The sequence below is a fragment of the Carcharhinus amblyrhynchos genome, chromosome 4 (assembly GCF_965287045.1).
Source record: "Carcharhinus amblyrhynchos chromosome 4, sCarAmb.v2.hapA, whole genome shotgun sequence".
NCBI classification, from domain to species: domain Eukaryota; kingdom Metazoa; phylum Chordata; class Chondrichthyes; order Carcharhiniformes; family Carcharhinidae; genus Carcharhinus; species Carcharhinus amblyrhynchos.
The window spans coordinates 23,791,857-23,809,661 of record NC_137327.1 but is presented as its reverse complement, the minus strand read 5'-3'; the positions used below and the strand labels follow the sequence as shown (position 1 = coordinate 23,809,661).

The following is a 17,805-nucleotide window of genomic DNA, read 5'->3' as shown; positions in this document are numbered from 1 at the left end:
CGTTCTAGACACTGCTCCATCATGCTCTCATTAAGTAGCAGTGACGTACGTACAAGTTTCTTTACACAGCGAGAGATTCAGATCTAGAATATCCTTCATGAGTGTGTGGTCGAGGCAATTTCAATCGAGCTTTGCAAAAGAGAATCGGATCATTATCTCCAGAGAGAAATTTACGGAGCTCTGGGGAAAAGGCAGGGAAGTGAGACAAACTCAGTCACTCTTACAGAGAACAGGCACAGGCACTGTAAGCCACATGGCCACCTCCTGTACTGTACTCATTCCATCGTTCTGTGATTCTGAATGATGATGAAGAATTTTCTAAATTAGATTGCTGGGAAAATAACAAATAAAAATGAGAAGGCAGGTACTGGAAGCAAGGAGAATGCTTGGGTTCTTCAATGCAGTCCGTCACACAGAGTCGACACACAAACACAGGCCATTTGACCCAAGCTGTCAACGCTGATGTTAATGTTCCACACAAGCCTCCTGTAACCCCACCAACATATTCTCTTCTTTACCACATGTCCTCATCTAACTTCCTCTTAAGTGTGTCAACACTATTCACGTCCTGGCACAGTGGTTAGCACTGCTGCCTCGCAGCACCAGGGATTAGGGTTCAATTCCTGGCTTGGGTCACTGGCTGTATGGAGTCTGCACATTCTCCCCGTGTCTGTGTGGGTTTCCTCCGGGTGGTCTGGTTTTCTCCCACATTCTGAAAGGCGTGCTGGTTAGGTGCGTTGACCCGGCCAGGCGCCGGAGTGTGGCGGCTAGGGGAATTTCACAGTAACTTCATTCCAGTGTTAATGCAAGCCTTACTTGTGACTAATAAATAAACTTTAAAACCATTCATCACAGATGCTCCTCATGGTAGCAAATTCTGCATTCTAGCCATTCTTTGGGTAAAGATGTTTTTCCTGCTCTTTGCCCACTCCAGCTCTGCCTGCTAATTGATTTTTACGCCATGCTTGGACATCCTCTTTCACTTTTATCCCCACTTCCCTTTTCTTGCAATCTCAAGCCTCCAACCATCTGCATCCTTTCAGCCTGCTTCCATCCAGCGGCGAGGTTTCCTGTTTGAGACAGTGCTGTTGCGTTTCCAGCTGCATCCTTCCAGCCTGCAGACCAGCCCAATTTAACGGAAATATTCTTCTTCCTCCTGTGCTTTACCGAAAACAGTCATGATGTGGGTATGCCGGCGTTGGACTGGCGTAAACACAGTAAAAAGTCTGACAACACCAGGTTTTAGTCCAACCTATTTGTCCTGAGCCAGAACTCTCCATTCACCTGACGAAGAGGGTGTCCCTCGAAAGCTTGTGAGTATATTATCAAATAAATAGGTTGGACTAAAACCTGGTGTTGTCAGACTTTTTACTGTCTTTACCGAAAACAACAGCACTCGATTCTCTCCAATTCCCATACACTGTCTTCCTTTCCCTCTGCTGCTATCAATGATAAAACATCCTTCACTTTGTCGTTCCCAGTTTTCAGTAAAGCTTATTTTTGAAAGCTTCCCATTTTGACTTTGACTCTGGCCCGATCTAACCATTCTCCTTGCTTCCGGTATCAGCTTTTTATTTTTACCTCAGGCAAGATATTCCAGATCCTAATCCCTCGCTGTGTAAAGAAACTTTTACTCACGTCGCTGTTGCTTCTTTTGCCAAGCACGTAAAATTGGTTTCTTCTGGTTCTTGACTCTTTGGTCAATGGGAAAACTTTCTCCCTATGGGCCGAATGGCCTTTTCTACGCCATATGACAACCTACTCCGTCCATAACCCTCCATCAAATCTCCTTTTAATCTTCTCTTCACTGAGGAAAACAGTCCCAATTTCACCAATCTATCCTCACAAATTAAGTCACATATCCCCTGAAACACCCTAATAAATCAATACTGTACTCTATTCAATGCCTTCACAACCTCCCTAAAGTGTGGGCTTTAAAGAATTGCACACAACACTCGGATGGAATTCCTCCCATTCTGCACACCAACAGTTATTACCTCCCCGTCCCACCACACCCTGGCACCTACCTCCTTTGCCCCCACCCCACACGCGGTGACACCTACCCCCCACCCCACATCCTGACACCTACCCCCTCATCCCAGGGAAATCTCGGGTACGCTCTCAGATTGCAGTGCTGCAGACCAACACCCCCCTCCAGAACAGTGTTGCAGCCAGAGATAGAAAGATTTCTTGTCAAGAAGTATTGTATCTTTGAACCATCAATTGTTGCAGAGGTTTTGAAACTAACAACATGAGATCTGGTCATTGTTTGAAAAAAAGGACAGAAGGGAAAAGATTGGACCAAATTCATCCAAAGGTTTAAGAAGCCAAAAAATAATGAAAGTTTAATGAAAGTTCAGAGAACCAATATGTCATAAACTATTGTAGCGAAATTCACTCTTTTGACCTGGGGGTTAAACTGTTCCAACCTAAGTATCTGGTTTAAAGGCTGGAATTTTACTGCCCTGCCCACCATGGGAATTGGAGCGGGCGAAGGGCGGACAATGGGAAGATCCGTTGACCTTGGGTGGGATTTTACGGTTTTGAAATGAGCGAGGCTGTAAAATCCCACCCAACGTGTTTACCAGATTTGAGTGGCTGCAAAAGCTCACTAAACACAGGATTAAATTTGTAGTAAATATCGTTAACGTGTCTTATAGCATTCGTAACAGACTCTAACCTTTGGTTTGCTTTCTCCTCCTGAAGTGGAATCTGCTCTTTTTTACTTCCTGCGCTGGTTCTAAGACCGAGATATCTTCATCCGTGGCTGTGTCTGCCATCGCATCCTGTGATTTTTTTACATCCTCTTTTTCTTTCATAAGATCCTTTTTCTTTTGACTTTCCTGATCCTCCCAGAGTCCATACCGCTGGAAATTGTAGAACGGGGAGAATTACATCCTTGACAAGTGGGGGAAAGAACTCAGCGCTGTCATTGTGTTCCTATTTATTTAGGCAGTAGTAATGTAAAGCAATCCACAAGCACTTCTGAGTGAACTTTTACTGCATCCCAATGAACTGCAATAAAAATCAGTTTGTGTTGACCTGTGGGCATTGGGCCAAAGGCACACTAGATACCAAGCCTGAGGCTTCGTATACATGAGGTTGGTGAGGTGTAAACACCTGCCAGGCACCCCCCAGGTGCAGAAGGAGACCATTCAGCCCATCAAGTCTACACCGACCATAATCCCACCCAGGCCCTATCCCCATATATATACACATATACCCTAACTAGTCCCCCTGACACTAAGGGGCAATTTAGCATGGCCAATCCACCTAATCCGCACATTTTTGGACTGTGGGAGGAAACCGGAACATCCGGGGGAAACCCGCACAGACAAGGGGAGTATGTGCAGACTCCACACAGACAGTGGTCCAAGCCAGGAATCGAACCTGGGTCCTTGGCGCTGTGAGGCAGCAGTGTTAACCACTGTGCTGTGAGGGCTGTGGACAAGTCAGCATTTGTTTCCTATCTCTAACTGCCCTTGAAAAGGTGCTTGGCTTTTGTGAATGGTTGCAGTCTGCGTGGCAAGGGGCACCCCCCGTGATTTTAGTTGGGGATTTTCAACTTTGAGCGGCTGTATCACCAGCAGCGACATTTGTACAAGTCCTGGGACAGCTGGGGCAGTTTGGAGGGGGGTAACTGGGAGTGGCGATCTGGAGGGAGTAGATGGTTAAGTTGGGAATGGGGTGAGGAGGTGATGTTGGGGAAATAGTGGTGGGTGTGATTGAAAGAGCCACCTTGCGAATTCAGCAAAGGAAACCCAAACTCTAATTTTGCTTTTGGTCAGTTCTGAGCAATGTAGGTCTTACAGAGAGGCTTCTGGGGAATCCCTGTTCACTCCGCACACCCAATAAGCTCTCCAAGTGACAACTAGGGCTCCTGCAGTTTCTATTCCAATGACAACTCAAATTCGACCCACCAGCTTCTGTGTTCAGCTTATTGTAAACAGCCTCAAATCACTCGTTTGCTGTTGACAAACACAACTTCTTAGCTCTCACTTTCCACCACAAACAAGGACCAGTAAGCCAGAATAACATATTTTCAAAGCATATCTATGTACAACATTACTTATTGTTACTGTCCAACCTTTAGCAATGACTGGTGGAACAGAAGTGCCAGGAGTTGAATCAGATCATATTTAACGTAACCATCTGTCTTCTCCAATCCCAGAATTCGTGGTGGGAAGAACGGCTTATCTTCGTTAAGTGAAGTGATGTAGTAGCTGTTCCAAGGGAAGAATCCAAATTGGAATAAGTACTTAACGACCACCATCACCTGTAAAGTCAAATGAATGCAGGTCACAACTGAACAAAAATATTCACAGTTGCATGAGTGGGTGAATACTGGAGATGATGTAGGAAAGGAGTGAAATATCACAGGGGTTATGATCACTAAAACCCACAGTGATCTTCATGGGAAGTGTGTTCCACAATGATAAACAGGGAAACGCAACACTAGAGCACAAATAGCTCAGGAATTTGAAATAAAACGCAAGCGCACTTTACGGCCCACTAATTACCTCGGAATTCTGGTCACTGTTGCAATTGTAGGAAATTGTAGTGTCAATTTGCACACAGCAAGACCCTACAAATAACAACGATATAAACATTGGGGGGGTGGTCTCTGGCCTCCCACTGGTGTGTTTCATGTGGCAGAAGGTAGTGTGCTGTTCGCAAGCGGCAGGATCTCCTGGTCAATGAGGTTTTCCATCCACTGGAAAACTTGCTGCCGTCGACAGCACCTGAAGATCTCGCCATTCTGAACAACCGAAAAATTACAGCCATTATCTATTTTTCAGAGCCAGCTGAGGGAGAAATGTTGGCCAGAATACCAGGCAAACACCCTGCTCTTCTTCAGATGGTGTCACTGGATCTTCAATAGCCACCAGAGAGAACAGTTGGAGCTGTGGTTGGAAGCATCATCTTAAAGGTGGCATCTCCGGCAGTTCAGCACTCCCTCTGTACTGTTCTGAAATGTCAATATAGGCTATCTACTCAAGGGAATGGAACTTGAATTTACAACTTCCTAACTCAGGTGCGTGCTGCCAGAGACAAAACTAGCCCCTATTATCCGTCCATCCATCCATTGCCACTGTCTACGCTTCCCACTGCCTTGGAAAAGGAGCCAGCATAATCAAGGCCCCCAAACACTGCCTTCTTCCAACGGGAAAAAGTTACAAAAGTCTGTGGTCACGTACCAACTGACTCAGGAAAAGCTTCTTCCCTGCTGCTGTCAACACTTGAATGGACCTACCTTATATTAAGTAGATCTTTCTCTACACCTTAGCTATGACTGTAACACTGTATTCTGTATCCTCTCGTTTCCTTCTCTATGTACGGTATGCTTTTTCTGTATGGCGCGCAAGAAACAACACTTTTCACTGTATACTAATACATGTGACAATTTTAAATCAGATCAAAATAGTACGTGAATTACAGTATTAGGATGAAGGTTTTTATCAAAATACGGTCCCATTTTGCATAACTCCATACATCACACATGCAAGTATTACTTATTTTAACACACAGGGAAACACTCAAATCATTTTGATGCACAATAATTTTTCCACTACCCAACAGTCAGTGTAAAGCTTCACAACAGCTACATTAGTAACATGAACAATATACAATGTTCCTCCAGCTCACCTCAGTGTAGATGATTGCCGTCATCCAAAATCGTTTGCTGGGCCTTGGAATTGAAAGCATAGCCCAGAGGAACATAAGAATGGGGAGGAAGAGGGTGATTACAGAGGCAGAGATCATATTGTTCAAGATAATGATGAAGTAGCAAGTCAGCTCAGAGTAAGCAGCAATGACGTTGTACACAGCAAACATCAGTTTCAAAAACCGGTTCTGGGATTGGTAAAACCTCTTCGATTCTTCCAACTCTTCGATGGAAAACCGGCTGATAAAAAAAAATACTAGTGTTAAATGTGACACTCGATGAGTGATACTTTTTAGTCTTCTCAAGGGAAATTAGGGAGGGGCAATGAATACTGGTCTAGCATGCGACACCTATGTCCTGTGAAAGATTAAGGGAGAATCCATGCGTCATATACATCCATTGAACTGATTGGGCAAGCTGCCACAACCTGTTTCTAGTCCCAGTACAATGTCATAGAAGCATAGAAACCCTACGGTGCAGAAAGAGGCCATTTGGCCCATCGAGTCTGCATTGACTACAATCCCACCCAGGCCCTACACCCATATCCCTGCATATCTACCTGCTAATCCCTCTAACCTACCCATCGCAGGACTCTGAGGGGCAATTTTTAGCATGGCTAATCAACCTAAACCACACATCTTTGGACTGTGGGAGGAAACCGGAGCACCCGGAGGAAACCCACGCAGACATGAGGACAATGTGCAAACTCCACATTGACAGTGACCCAAGCCGGGAAGCGAACCCAGGTCCCTGCAGCTGTGAAGCAGCAGTGCTAACCACTGTGGTACCATGCTGCCCATTCTGTACTGTACTGTGTCATGTTCTGTTAGTGTTATACAGTAATCTTTGAATGCCATTCTGTGGAGCACTATATCAATTGTTACACATATAGAAATAGAACTATCCCATTTTGAGCTAAATATTCTTCATATGAGCATTCCTTTTCTATTGCATTGTGCTGAACATTGAAGACAATTCTTGATAATAACACGTGATTGGGAAAAGAACCCAAAACTCATTTTCACTGAATTCCTATGACCAGAACAAAAACAACATCAACAACCACATCTTGCGCTTAAAGAGACGAGAATCGTTTAGCTTCCAATCTGTAATTTATTTAAGAGCACAGTAAGAAGTCTCAGAACAGCAGGTTAAAGTCCAACAGGTTTATTTGGAATCATGAGCTTTCACAGCACTGCTCCTTCACTGAGTGGAGTGCTCCAAAAGCTTGTGATTCCAAGTAAACCTGTTGGACTTTAACCTGGTGTTATAAGACTTCTTACTGTGCCCACGCCAGTCCAACGCTGGCTTCTCCACATCTTATTTAACTGCAACTTTCATTTCAAGTATTGGTTAAGGTAGAGCAAAATATGCAAGCCATTTGGACTTCAGTTAAGTTGCATTACTGAGAGGGAAATTTGTCAATCTCTGAGTCAGGGTAGTGGTCCGAGCTGAAGTAAGGCATCCGACAACTTATTGAACTTGGCTCTGTTTTGGCCACATGTACACGTGGGTGGAATTTTTATAATTGGCTCCTATTCAGTTCCATACCTGCTTGCAAGCAGCTCACTGGCTGTTCTGGTGCGGGTAATAGGCTGATCTGCTGTCTCCTCTGAGGCTGGTTCCGGTGAATCCACAACCAAGTTTTCTTCCTCGATGTTGGAAGTTGTACTGCAGACAGTAGCTGGCTCCGGAAGATCTCCATCCTCATGAATCGTCAAGAATACTTCCTGCTCTTCAGAACTGCTGAAATTCAAAACAAAAATGATGTCATGAAATGGTACTGTGAAATCCTTCTCTACACCTGATTTGATTTATTGTCGCATGTATCGGGAGACAGTGAAAAGTATTGTTTCTTGTGCTCTGCAGACAAAGCATACTGTACATAGAGAAGGAAAGGAGACAGTGGAGAATGTAATGTTACAGTCACACCTAGGATGTAGAGAAAGATCAACTTAAAGGTAAGTCCATTTAAAAGTCTGATGGCAGCAGAGAAGCTGTTCTTGATCCACAGCACCAGTTTGAATTCTCTCCTTTTCAGCAGGTATCCAGGCCCTTCACCTCCCCCCACCTCCCTCAACCCACTGGGGATAGGGTGACCGCTTCTTGAGTAAAGGTCAAACTTATCACCATCCGCCATCCTCCTCCTCTGCCCGAACTTTGTTCTAATGTTGAACAATGTCTACCCTGATTCCACTCACTTCCATCAAACAAATGGTGTTGCTTTGGGAACCCACGGGCCCTGCCTATGCCAGCCTTTTCTGTGGGAGATGTGCGCCGTTCTTTGTCCCAGACGCTGGAAGGTTGAAGTAGAGACAGTAAATGTGGAAGTGGTGAGCAGGTCTGGCAGCAAGCGTGGAGGGAGAAATGGAGACAATTCCGTTCATATAAGCAATATCTTTAAAAGGACAACTGGTGGCCAGGCCAAAAATGGTCCCAAGAATTTTGTAACATTCACAGGAGTGGAACTGCTTCCCTTTGCTCCACAAAATTAGGCAGTGGTCGCTACCGGCTCTCGCTCCATCCTTCATAGAAATCCACCCCACTCCCCACCCCTTCTTTACCTCTGGGCTGACTGGCATCAGAAATAGCCTGAAATTCTCACGCCCAAAGCCCCCAAGCGACATCAAGCTGCCATTTAGTGCCAGTTATATTTAGAAGAGGCACAGGTTTTTAAAAGAGCTCTGACCTCTTCACTGTAGAAGCAGGAGGGCAGCCATCATGCTTTGCGGCTCCATCGTGCAAAATTGAAGATCAACCGGTCAAGGTTCAAAGTGTACCTAACACTTTGAAGAGGTGGTACAGATTTGATGGGCCAAATGGCCTCTTTCTGCACTGTTGGGATTCAATGAAGAGATTCAAAATGGTGGGCTTTTTTGTTTGCTCCTTGTGAATCAAGAGAAGCAGGAAATCCTCAAAGACTTACCTCAGGGCTAACCTCCCACCGTCCATTCCTGTCTGCAGGTCATACAGTCTTCTCCCTTGAATTTTGGGCAGGAGGCTTGCCCCGATTCAAGTAGATGAAACCAGGGAGAAAAAATCTCCCAGGCTACACACTGCCAGGGGCTGGAAGTGTTTCCATTTGCCTGAGACCCCGGCCAGACCAATCCCACTTGTTAAAGTTATCCCATTCATCACCTGAGTAGAAACAAGATGCCAAAATCCATGCCTATGAATATGTATTTATGCACCTGCCTTGAAGTGCTGATGAGCTGGGAACTTTCCCCATTTGCTGATTCTTCAGGCTCACTGTTTTGCATCTGTGTTTGATTACTGCTGTCTGGGGTCGAGTAAAGGTTATCCAGAGCTCCTTGTACTTCCTCACCCTGGGAAGATGATAGAAACTGACAGTCAATTAAGAAGCATTGTGTGTTAAGAAAGTTTGAAACTTTGCAAACAGTCTGAAATGTATATAATTTATGTATAGGAAGGAAGAAAGTCTTGGACAAGTGCAAAAAGAAATCAACATTTACCAAGCTATCAAATAGTTAGTAGGTTATTCAGTTAAGTAAATGTTCATCACTTTAAGAATAGGACAGATTAAGGGGATTTGAAGATGATCATTTCAGTTACTTACACGTGAAAGTTTCTGAGTCAACAGGTAGCGTTCCACCCACAGAACAGTAGATGTATCAAAATACTGGCGAGCAAGGGTGTTCAACCATTGTGTCAGCCCATCCACCATGGCTAAGAATAGGACCCAGAGAAACCTCAGGATATCCATTATACGCTGGACGACGTTGCTTTTAGCTGAAAGACAACGGCGCAAATTGTCATTAGACTCAATGAGCCACCTCTGCATGCCTTCCAGAATGAATCATAAAACGATCAAAGGTAAAGTCGCCACAGTCCCAGGTGACCAAAGGCTGCTCTCCCCTTTGACTGGTACTGATTTAACCTGAGGGGCAAGGTTGAGAAAGTGGGGCCTTCATGGATAACCTCACCTGATATGGGAACTGAACCCACGCTATTGGCCTCATTCTGCATCATGTACCAGCCATCCGACCAACTGAGCTAACCAACCCCCTATAGAATGGGAATTATAGAATGATAGAGCACAGAATTCTGCCATTTAGCCCTTTTGATTGATCTATCCGATTACTCCCCACTGCACTGTTCATTCTCCAGAGCCTAACAATTTTTTTAAAGTGTTTGTCTAACTCCCCTTTGAAAAGGTTGCTGCTGAATCTTGCACCATCTTACAAGGCAGCGCATTTTAGATTATAACAATATGCTACATAATGTTTCCTCACATCCCATTTGATTCTTTTATCAATTATCATAAATCTGTGCCCTCTGATCACCGATCTTTCTGCAACTGGAAACACATTCTCCATATTTACTTGATTAAAACTGTTCTTGATTTTAAGCCCCTCCATCACATTTCCTCAATCTTTTTTCCTCCAAAGAGAATCACTCCAGCTTCTCCATCTAACTGAAATCCCTCACCCTGGCACCATTCTAATTCATCTCTTCTGTACCCTCCATCACCGTGACATCCCTCGGAAAGGGTAGCGTCTAGTATTGAATACGTAGAATCCCTATAGTGTAATAAGGCCCATCAAACCTGCACCGACTCTCCACAACAGCATCCCAACTAGGCCCACTCATCCCTTCACTCCCATCCCTGTAACTCCATGCCACGACCAATCCACCCAACCCACGCATCTTTGGAGTGTGGGAGGAAACCACCGGAGAGACAAGGAGAATGTGCAAACTCCATACACAGTCACCCAAGGCTGGAATTGAACATGGGTCCCTGGCACTGTGAGACAGCGGTGCTAACCACTGTGCCACAGTGCTGCCCATAAAGCTCACAAAGAGGTCTAATTAGAGTTTTATTTGAGTTACATAACTTCCTTGCCTCAGTACTTTGCTCCTCTATTAGTAAAGCCAAGGATCCCCAGATGCTTTATTTTAATAGCCTGCATATTTGACAATATAGAGAATCATGCCACATGGAGCTTCTGGACACATTGTACCCAGAGTATTGAATTCTGATCCAAATTCTTTGATACTGTATAAACCTTTGTGAAGTTTCTGCTTACAGGGCATTTCTTCTTCTTCCTCCTCCTTGGCATCTTCTGGAAAAGATGCTTCTGGTCCTTCCGTTACTCCTGAAAGGTGCGAGTGAACATTGACATAATTAATGGATTTTTTCCAACTGAGACACATGCAGCATTGTCTAGTTACTGCTAATAACACTCATCAAAGGTTATGCAATGTTGATGAAGTTATCGAGTGTAATAACAGAACCTATTGACCTTCTTATCTCAACTTGGAGATATTTTGTCAGGATTATATCCCAGCATCAAAAGTAGTAAAATTTATAATAATACAATTTGCATTTGGCAACATTCTCATTACAATGAAGCTTCCTGTGCCCTCGCCTCACTAACACTGGTCGACAATTCCCCTTCTCTTTGTATCTGGGAGGGTTTTATACATTGAATGGGGGAACCAAGTTCGATTGGGAACTTTCGGAAACACCAAGCTAAACATTATTTTGTGAAAATAAATGGAGAATCCCGGGATAGCACAGTTCTGAAGAGATGTGTTCCCATGAGTTCATAGACCCATTGTGTAGTTTATTCCTAACTATTTATTTAATTGTGCCACAAATAAGGCTGTATTAAATTAACACTGTAATGAAGTTACTGTGAAAATCCCCTAGTCACCACTCTCCAGCACCTGTTCGAGGGAGGGAGAATTTAGCATGGCCAATGCACCTAACCAGCACCTCTTTTGAACTTTGGGATGAAACTGGAGCACCCACAAAGGGGAAAGATTTGGCAGTCAGATTTGGCAGCAAGGGAAAAGCAAAAATGTATATCTAAAAATATCCAGTGTTTTGGGGGTATTTCACCCATTTATCATTAGGAAATACACAGCCCAATTTTATTCTAAATATTTGCACACTGATTATCCTGATTGCAATAAGTTGTATTGTGAATATTTACTCAAATATAACAATGCTTACATAAACCAATAAAATAAATAAAAGCCTAGCACACGTCTATCCTTTGGAAAATATAAATTTAGGTACACAAACAGTTCAATGCTCACAGCTTATTTGAGACAGCTTTTCTGAAGTTTTATAGAGAAAAAATACAGATTTATACTGAATAAACAGATCACCTCAATAAACCGAAGGACTCGATGGCCACAATACATTGTAAATCAGAAATCATGGTAGCTTTAATGGTTATATTATTACGAACAGATGGCCAAAATTCTCAGGTGAACAAATACAGAGCTAATCATTGACAAACTATTGGTCTTGGTGTAAATAATGCAATCTGTCAGCCTGGAACCTTTATAACCGGGTGGCAGAGTGGTTGGCACTACCTCACAGTGCCAGGGACCTGGGTTTGATTCCTGGCTTGGGTCAGTGTGTGGAGGCTGCATGTTCTCCCCATGGGTTTCCTCCAGGTGCTCTGGTTTCCTCCCACAGTCTGAAAGATGTGCTGTTTGGGTGCATTGGCCATGCTAAATTCTCCCTTAGTGTATCCAAACAGGCGCCGGAGTGTGGTGACTAAGGGATTATCACAGTATCTTCATTGCAGTGTTAATGTAAGCTTACTTGTGACACTAATAAACTTTTTGAAAAACTTTAAAACAGTGTCAGAGCGTGAGGGGTGATGGTAGGTTGCTTCATCTGAATGGCACTGGCTGGGCACCCGTGCTATGTTGCACAATTCTCAGCTGCCTCCTACATCATGGGAGCCTGGAGAAGCGGCACTGACCAGCTAGCCGTTCTCATTTCCGGGTCACCATCTTCAAAACACAGTTCCAATGAGCTCATCTGCCCAGGTGCACATACGATAACCTACGGTTTGAAGTCAATTTTTAATAATTTAGCTAAAGGCATCAGCTGGGAGGAAAGTTTACTTTCATTTACCCACTGGATCAATCACCCAGTGGATCCTAGGCAGGGATCCAGACAGCTCCAAGTGTATGGGACACCTGCCCTGACTATATCCCATGTATAAGCTTTTTTGGATAGAATAAAGTTTTGTCTGAAGCACGGCCTTGAGGAAACTGGCGATGAGGGCAGGAATCCTGTGTATTCAGGGGCCAGTACATTCAGCTCTTAAGGTGGAATTTTCCTCTCCTGCCACAGGAATTGTAGCAGGCAGGAGTGGACTATGCAAAGGTCCATTGATCTCGGGCAGGATTTTCTGGTCTTGTGGCGAGTACTACCGGAAAATCCTGCGCTTAGTCTATTTCCAGGACATTATTTCATCCTCCCATGGTTGGGAAGGTATGGGAAAACATATGGAAACCTGAGACCCATAAACTGGACAATCAACATATGGGGCAGGGTTTTACTGGCTCGCTCGGGCAAGACCAGAAATTCCCGCCCAAAGTTAACCGAAATTTCCGTTGTCGCACCCTCGCTCGCTCTGATTCTGTGGCGGGCGAGGTGGTGGAGTTTCAGTCATGATGTTCACACATCTAAATTGAAATTAAGCTCTTCATTTTTGATAGTAGGAGGAAGAATGCCACAAATTAATTTTTAGACAGCAAGATTTTGGTCTGGTGTTAAAGGATCGTTCATTTCCATATATTTTACAAATACATTTCTGCTTTTGGCCTGATATAGTATCTGAGCTCAGAAACTGCTCTGTACACAGCCTCTTTTTTAAAATCTACTTGGACAACTGAGATTGTAATATGGTGAAGATGAAGCACATGCATATTTCCAGCTAAACGTCTGCCAAATGTTGTATGGGATAAAGACAAAAAGTGTCCCCTTAGTGATGCCTGTAACAGTTGTTGTGCCCTTTTGTAAATGTTCCTCATGTCTGTTTGAGGTCCCCAATTCAAAATGAATCTGCTCTGACGCAGTGTTGACAGCTCTCAGGAAAACCAAAGCAATAAGTCACCTGAGAAGCCCAAGTAGGAAGAAAGGTAATTTCACTGAGTAAGCGTGCTCCTCTCCTGGGGCACATTGTGGCTGCTCACCGACCCTCACGGTTCCTCACTTCCAGACGTGACTCCCAATCTCCTGGCCTCCAATTACCAATTCCAATATCCCTCTCTCCCACTTGATCCCGGACACATCTCACAAACTCTTACTTACTGAAAAGTTGCTGTAATACTAACAATGGCCTGATTTGGCATTACCGTTCACCAGTGCGATCTGATCCACCATGGAAACTCCACCAAGACCCAAGGGCAAACTCAGCTTTCTGATGTACAGAATGAATGTTGGAAATGTCCCCACCAACCAAAAGGTGAGCATATCTGAATTTCTGAGCTATGGTCTGTTACACCGAGGGTAAATACTAAAATTATTTCTACACAACTAACATTGTTAAATATAACTACTAGCGCAAACAGGACTCAGAATGTGTTACGTTACCTGCTTCCTGCTGTCCCTTACACATCTCACGACTCTGCTGAAACTTCTGAAGTTGCCTTTTCTTTACAGCCAGTTTTGCGTTTGTTACCCAGGCTTGGTATGCCAACTAAACAAATCACAAAGACATAACGAACACAGTCATTATTGTTGTTGCTCACTCGATATTGCAGAGTGCAGATGGAAAGCCTGCATTTATGTAGCACCATTCACGTAGAAAGCTCCCCACAGTGGTTCACAGAGCAGAAGAAACTAAAGAAGTAAACAAGCTGAGATGGGAGACTTATCCGAGGAGACCTAAATCATGAATAAACTGAAGGTCTTTTACAAAGGGTTTTAATCAGGGCGAAGTGGGAATTTCAGAGGGAGTTATCAAGAATGCAATCATGATAATTCATGGCTCCTTTTCAATAGTGAGGGAAAGAGAAGGGGGAACCACCAGAAGCATGGAAGATGATAGAACAGTCAAGGAGACTGCAGGAATAGGGTGGTTGAGGCCATGAAGCATTTGAAGATGAGAATGAAGATTTTAAATTGAGGTACACAATAGATTCACAAAGAGAATGGTGGTAACAACAGAGGTGCAGTAAAAAACCCAGGACTGGGATTTTCCAGCCCCTGGGATCTTCCAGTTTCCCAGAAACTCAATGGGCTGTTGCCTGGCCTACAGCAACCACTGTAGCAGATCCCACCATGGCGGGATCGATAAGTCCCAGCCCATGTGAGTGAGTTTTGAACAGTTTGATGTTTATGGACCATGGAAGGTGTGAAGTCAGGTAGGTGATTTAAGCTGATTTTAAAAGAGAAAAAAAAAACTGTCTTGTCAACGTCTGCTATGTGCAGAGAGTTGTGCACACACTCTCCCAGGTATTATTTGCATGCACCTTATTTGCAGGTGCACTATCTTCGTTGAACTCACTGTCGTACTCTGCTTGCCTCGACACTCTGTCTGGGTTCAGACATAAAGGGGGCGATCTTACAGTCGATGGGCAGGGTGAGCCAGTAAGATGGCGAAAAATTGGGTTTGCGTTGATCGTCTGGGCCAGGCTGGGCTGGGGGTGGTGATGGTGAGGGGGAGAGAAACAACCAAAACAACTAGGATGGAATGGGGGGGGTGCGGAGTGGAGCAATTGGCTAACCCATGCTGGGGGTGATTGGTTGGGCTGGAGATGGGGAGCAGAGGGGAGAGTGGCAGAGGGTAGAGGTAGCTTTTGCATGGTGGGGGCAGGTGGACCAGCTTTAACAGGGGGGTGGGGGAAGGCCAGTGATATCCAGTCAGCCAATTATGCCTGACAGATCTTTCTCTGTGCTGTTGCACAGAACAGAGAGATCTGCGCATGTGCAATGGTGCCCTCTGGTGTAAGCTGCTGGCTTTTATGTGATCTTAGGCCCCGATCCTTCCCCCTGCTGGCAGGAAACAAATCATGCTTCATTTTTTGCTCAGAGTGAGATAAGGTTGGATATTTAACTCACCAAATAATTCAGTGCGATCCTTTCCCGTTTTCACGCTCATTCAGCACTTAGAATCCCTCAGGTTAGTGATGTCTTTACTCACAGATGGTCATAGCTCATAGATCATAGAACTCTACAGTGCAGAAGGAGGCCCTTCGGCCCATTGAGTCTGCACCGATCACAATCCCACCCAAGCTCTACCCCCATATCCCTATATATTTTACCCGCTAATCCCTCTAACCTAAGCATCCCAGGACACTAAGATGCAAGTTTTAGCATGGCCAATCAACCTAACCTGCACATCTTTGGACTGTAGGAGGAAACCGGAGCACCCGGAGGAAACCCACGCAGACACGAGGAGAATGTGCAGACTCCACACAGGCAGTGACCCGAGCCCAGAATTGAACCCGGGTCCCTGGAGCTGTGAAGCAGCAGTGCTAACCACTGTGCTACCGTGCCGGCAAACATTGGTCACCAATGTTTTTATTCAGACTATAAGGGGATGTGGAGAGTGACTCAAGTTCAATCCAAGGTTTTCCTTCTCTCTCTGTGAAGCAGCTCCTTACTATTCATTTAGTAACTCCTCAAAACAAACAATCCATGATCCAAACATTGCCAATGTGACTTTTACCCTGGCTCCTCCCATCCAACGGCAACCAAAACCCTGTGCAATTATCTTTTTGAAAATTTGTATTCGCTATTAGTTCGCCAGTACCTGGAATGCACTCTGCTTAGGGGGTTGTTCTTCTTCCTGCACACTTTCTTCATCTTCTTCACTGTCCGACTCAAACAAGTAATAATCTCCTGACTGAAGCACTGCTCAAATACATGACAGAGAAAGTCACATCATTAGCTTCCAAGGCAAGCGCTAAAAATACAGCAAATACTGAATTAAGTTATTGAAGAAACCAGAATTGAAAATGGCAATGACAATAAATCAGTTATCATACAAAATAACAATCATTATAACATCGGGCTTTTCATGGGAACAGAAGATTTAGAAGCAAGATTAGGCCATTCAGCCCTTTGAACCTGCTTGAACATTGATGTATCAATTATAGAATGTCTTCTCTTTCATCTTGCCCCTTTTAAATATTAGTGGCACATTGCAAACTGATATCCATGCATAAAACTCAGGATATCTTAGCGATCAATATCGCAAAGGCCGCTTGATGCACTCCTTATTAACTGGTTAATTCAGCCAGGTATTTCACACCTTTGCAGAGTAAATTACACACAGGCACTGTAAGACCATAGGTGTCTTTATTCTGATGGCATTGGTGATAGGCCATCATCTTGAAACGTTGGGCAGGACTTTGGAAGGCCTAGGAAAGCGGCTCTGTAGGTGGTGGTGTGGGGCGGGGGGGCCAGGAGATGGTTGAGAATTCTCATTGGATCAGCTCATGACCACATTAGTATCTGCAACAATTCTGCAGGATACAGGGTAACAGTGGGATTGGTTACCCAACTCTTTGCAATGGGCAGGCTATTAAGCCTCTTGACAGTCAAAGTAAGGGCAGTCTCCCAATCCCATTTGGATCTTCCAGTCAAGATAAGAGATACCCATTGGATCAGGGGGTCTCCTATAAAACACTGGTGGCCTCTCAGTGGCAGGCCACATTGCCATTGGAGGCACAGGCTCCTATTCAACAGGGAAAGCCATTATTGCCAGTGTCAGATACTGTGAGGGCTTTCTCCATTCTGGCCAATGATCCTAACCCCCTTTGGTCCTTATTTTCCCCATTTGTTGCTGTCAACTGGGGATGGCGATGCTGCCATCTGCTCCAGCATTGTCAGCCTATGATGGTGGGACTGCTGGCCTTTCAGTGCTGGAGGATATCCTATCAGTCCTTTAGTCTCAGGAGCCCCTCAACTCCCTTCCTTTGATTGAACAGGACTCCCAGAGGAAGCCTCTCAATTGGCCTGATGCCTTAAAAATCCTTCCAGGGTCCTAGCTCCGAGTTCCTCATTAGCTTGCTTCATCTCTCCTCAGATTCTGCCTTCTGTTGAGCACTGCCATCTTTCTGAAATCTTATTTCAAATTTGTGCCATTTTGTATTGATGAGTGACAATGCCGAGACATGCACTGAAGCTGCACTTCATGCTGGAGGACATGAATTGGACAACCTTCGCCTGTAGATTGGTGTTGATCAATAATAGGCTGGATGTGTGCATGATTCTGTCAAACTGCTCAAAATACTCTGAAAAATAGATTATCACTGCTCATGTCAACACGTCATGTGTTTAGATACAGGCATCATGAGTTCCAGAGGAAAACTGAACAACTGCTATTTGTGGAAAGAGTATATCAGTCAATACAAGT

General features: G+C 44.4%; 1 protein-coding gene across 2 annotated transcripts in view; it reads right to left on the bottom strand.

Annotated features, from left to right (window-relative positions):
• The window catches only part of piezo1 (piezo type mechanosensitive ion channel component 1 (Er blood group)), a 298,079-nt gene that overhangs the window by 34,897 nt on the left and 245,377 nt on the right, over positions 1–17,805 (bottom strand). For both annotated transcript variants that reach the window (XM_080186829.1, XM_080186830.1), the window contains 9 exons: positions 16,198–16,298; positions 14,034–14,139; positions 10,714–10,782; positions 9,243–9,415; positions 8,861–8,991; positions 7,217–7,408; positions 5,647–5,905; positions 4,088–4,276; positions 2,681–2,867 (listed from right to left, as the gene is read on the bottom strand). In XM_080186829.1, coding sequence (XP_080042955.1) covers positions 2,681–2,867; positions 4,088–4,276; positions 5,647–5,905; positions 7,217–7,408; positions 8,861–8,991; positions 9,243–9,415; positions 10,714–10,782; positions 14,034–14,139; positions 16,198–16,298 — 1,407 coding nt within the window. The remainder of the gene's footprint in view (positions 1–2,680; positions 2,868–4,087; positions 4,277–5,646; positions 5,906–7,216; positions 7,409–8,860; positions 8,992–9,242; positions 9,416–10,713; positions 10,783–14,033; positions 14,140–16,197; positions 16,299–17,805) is intronic.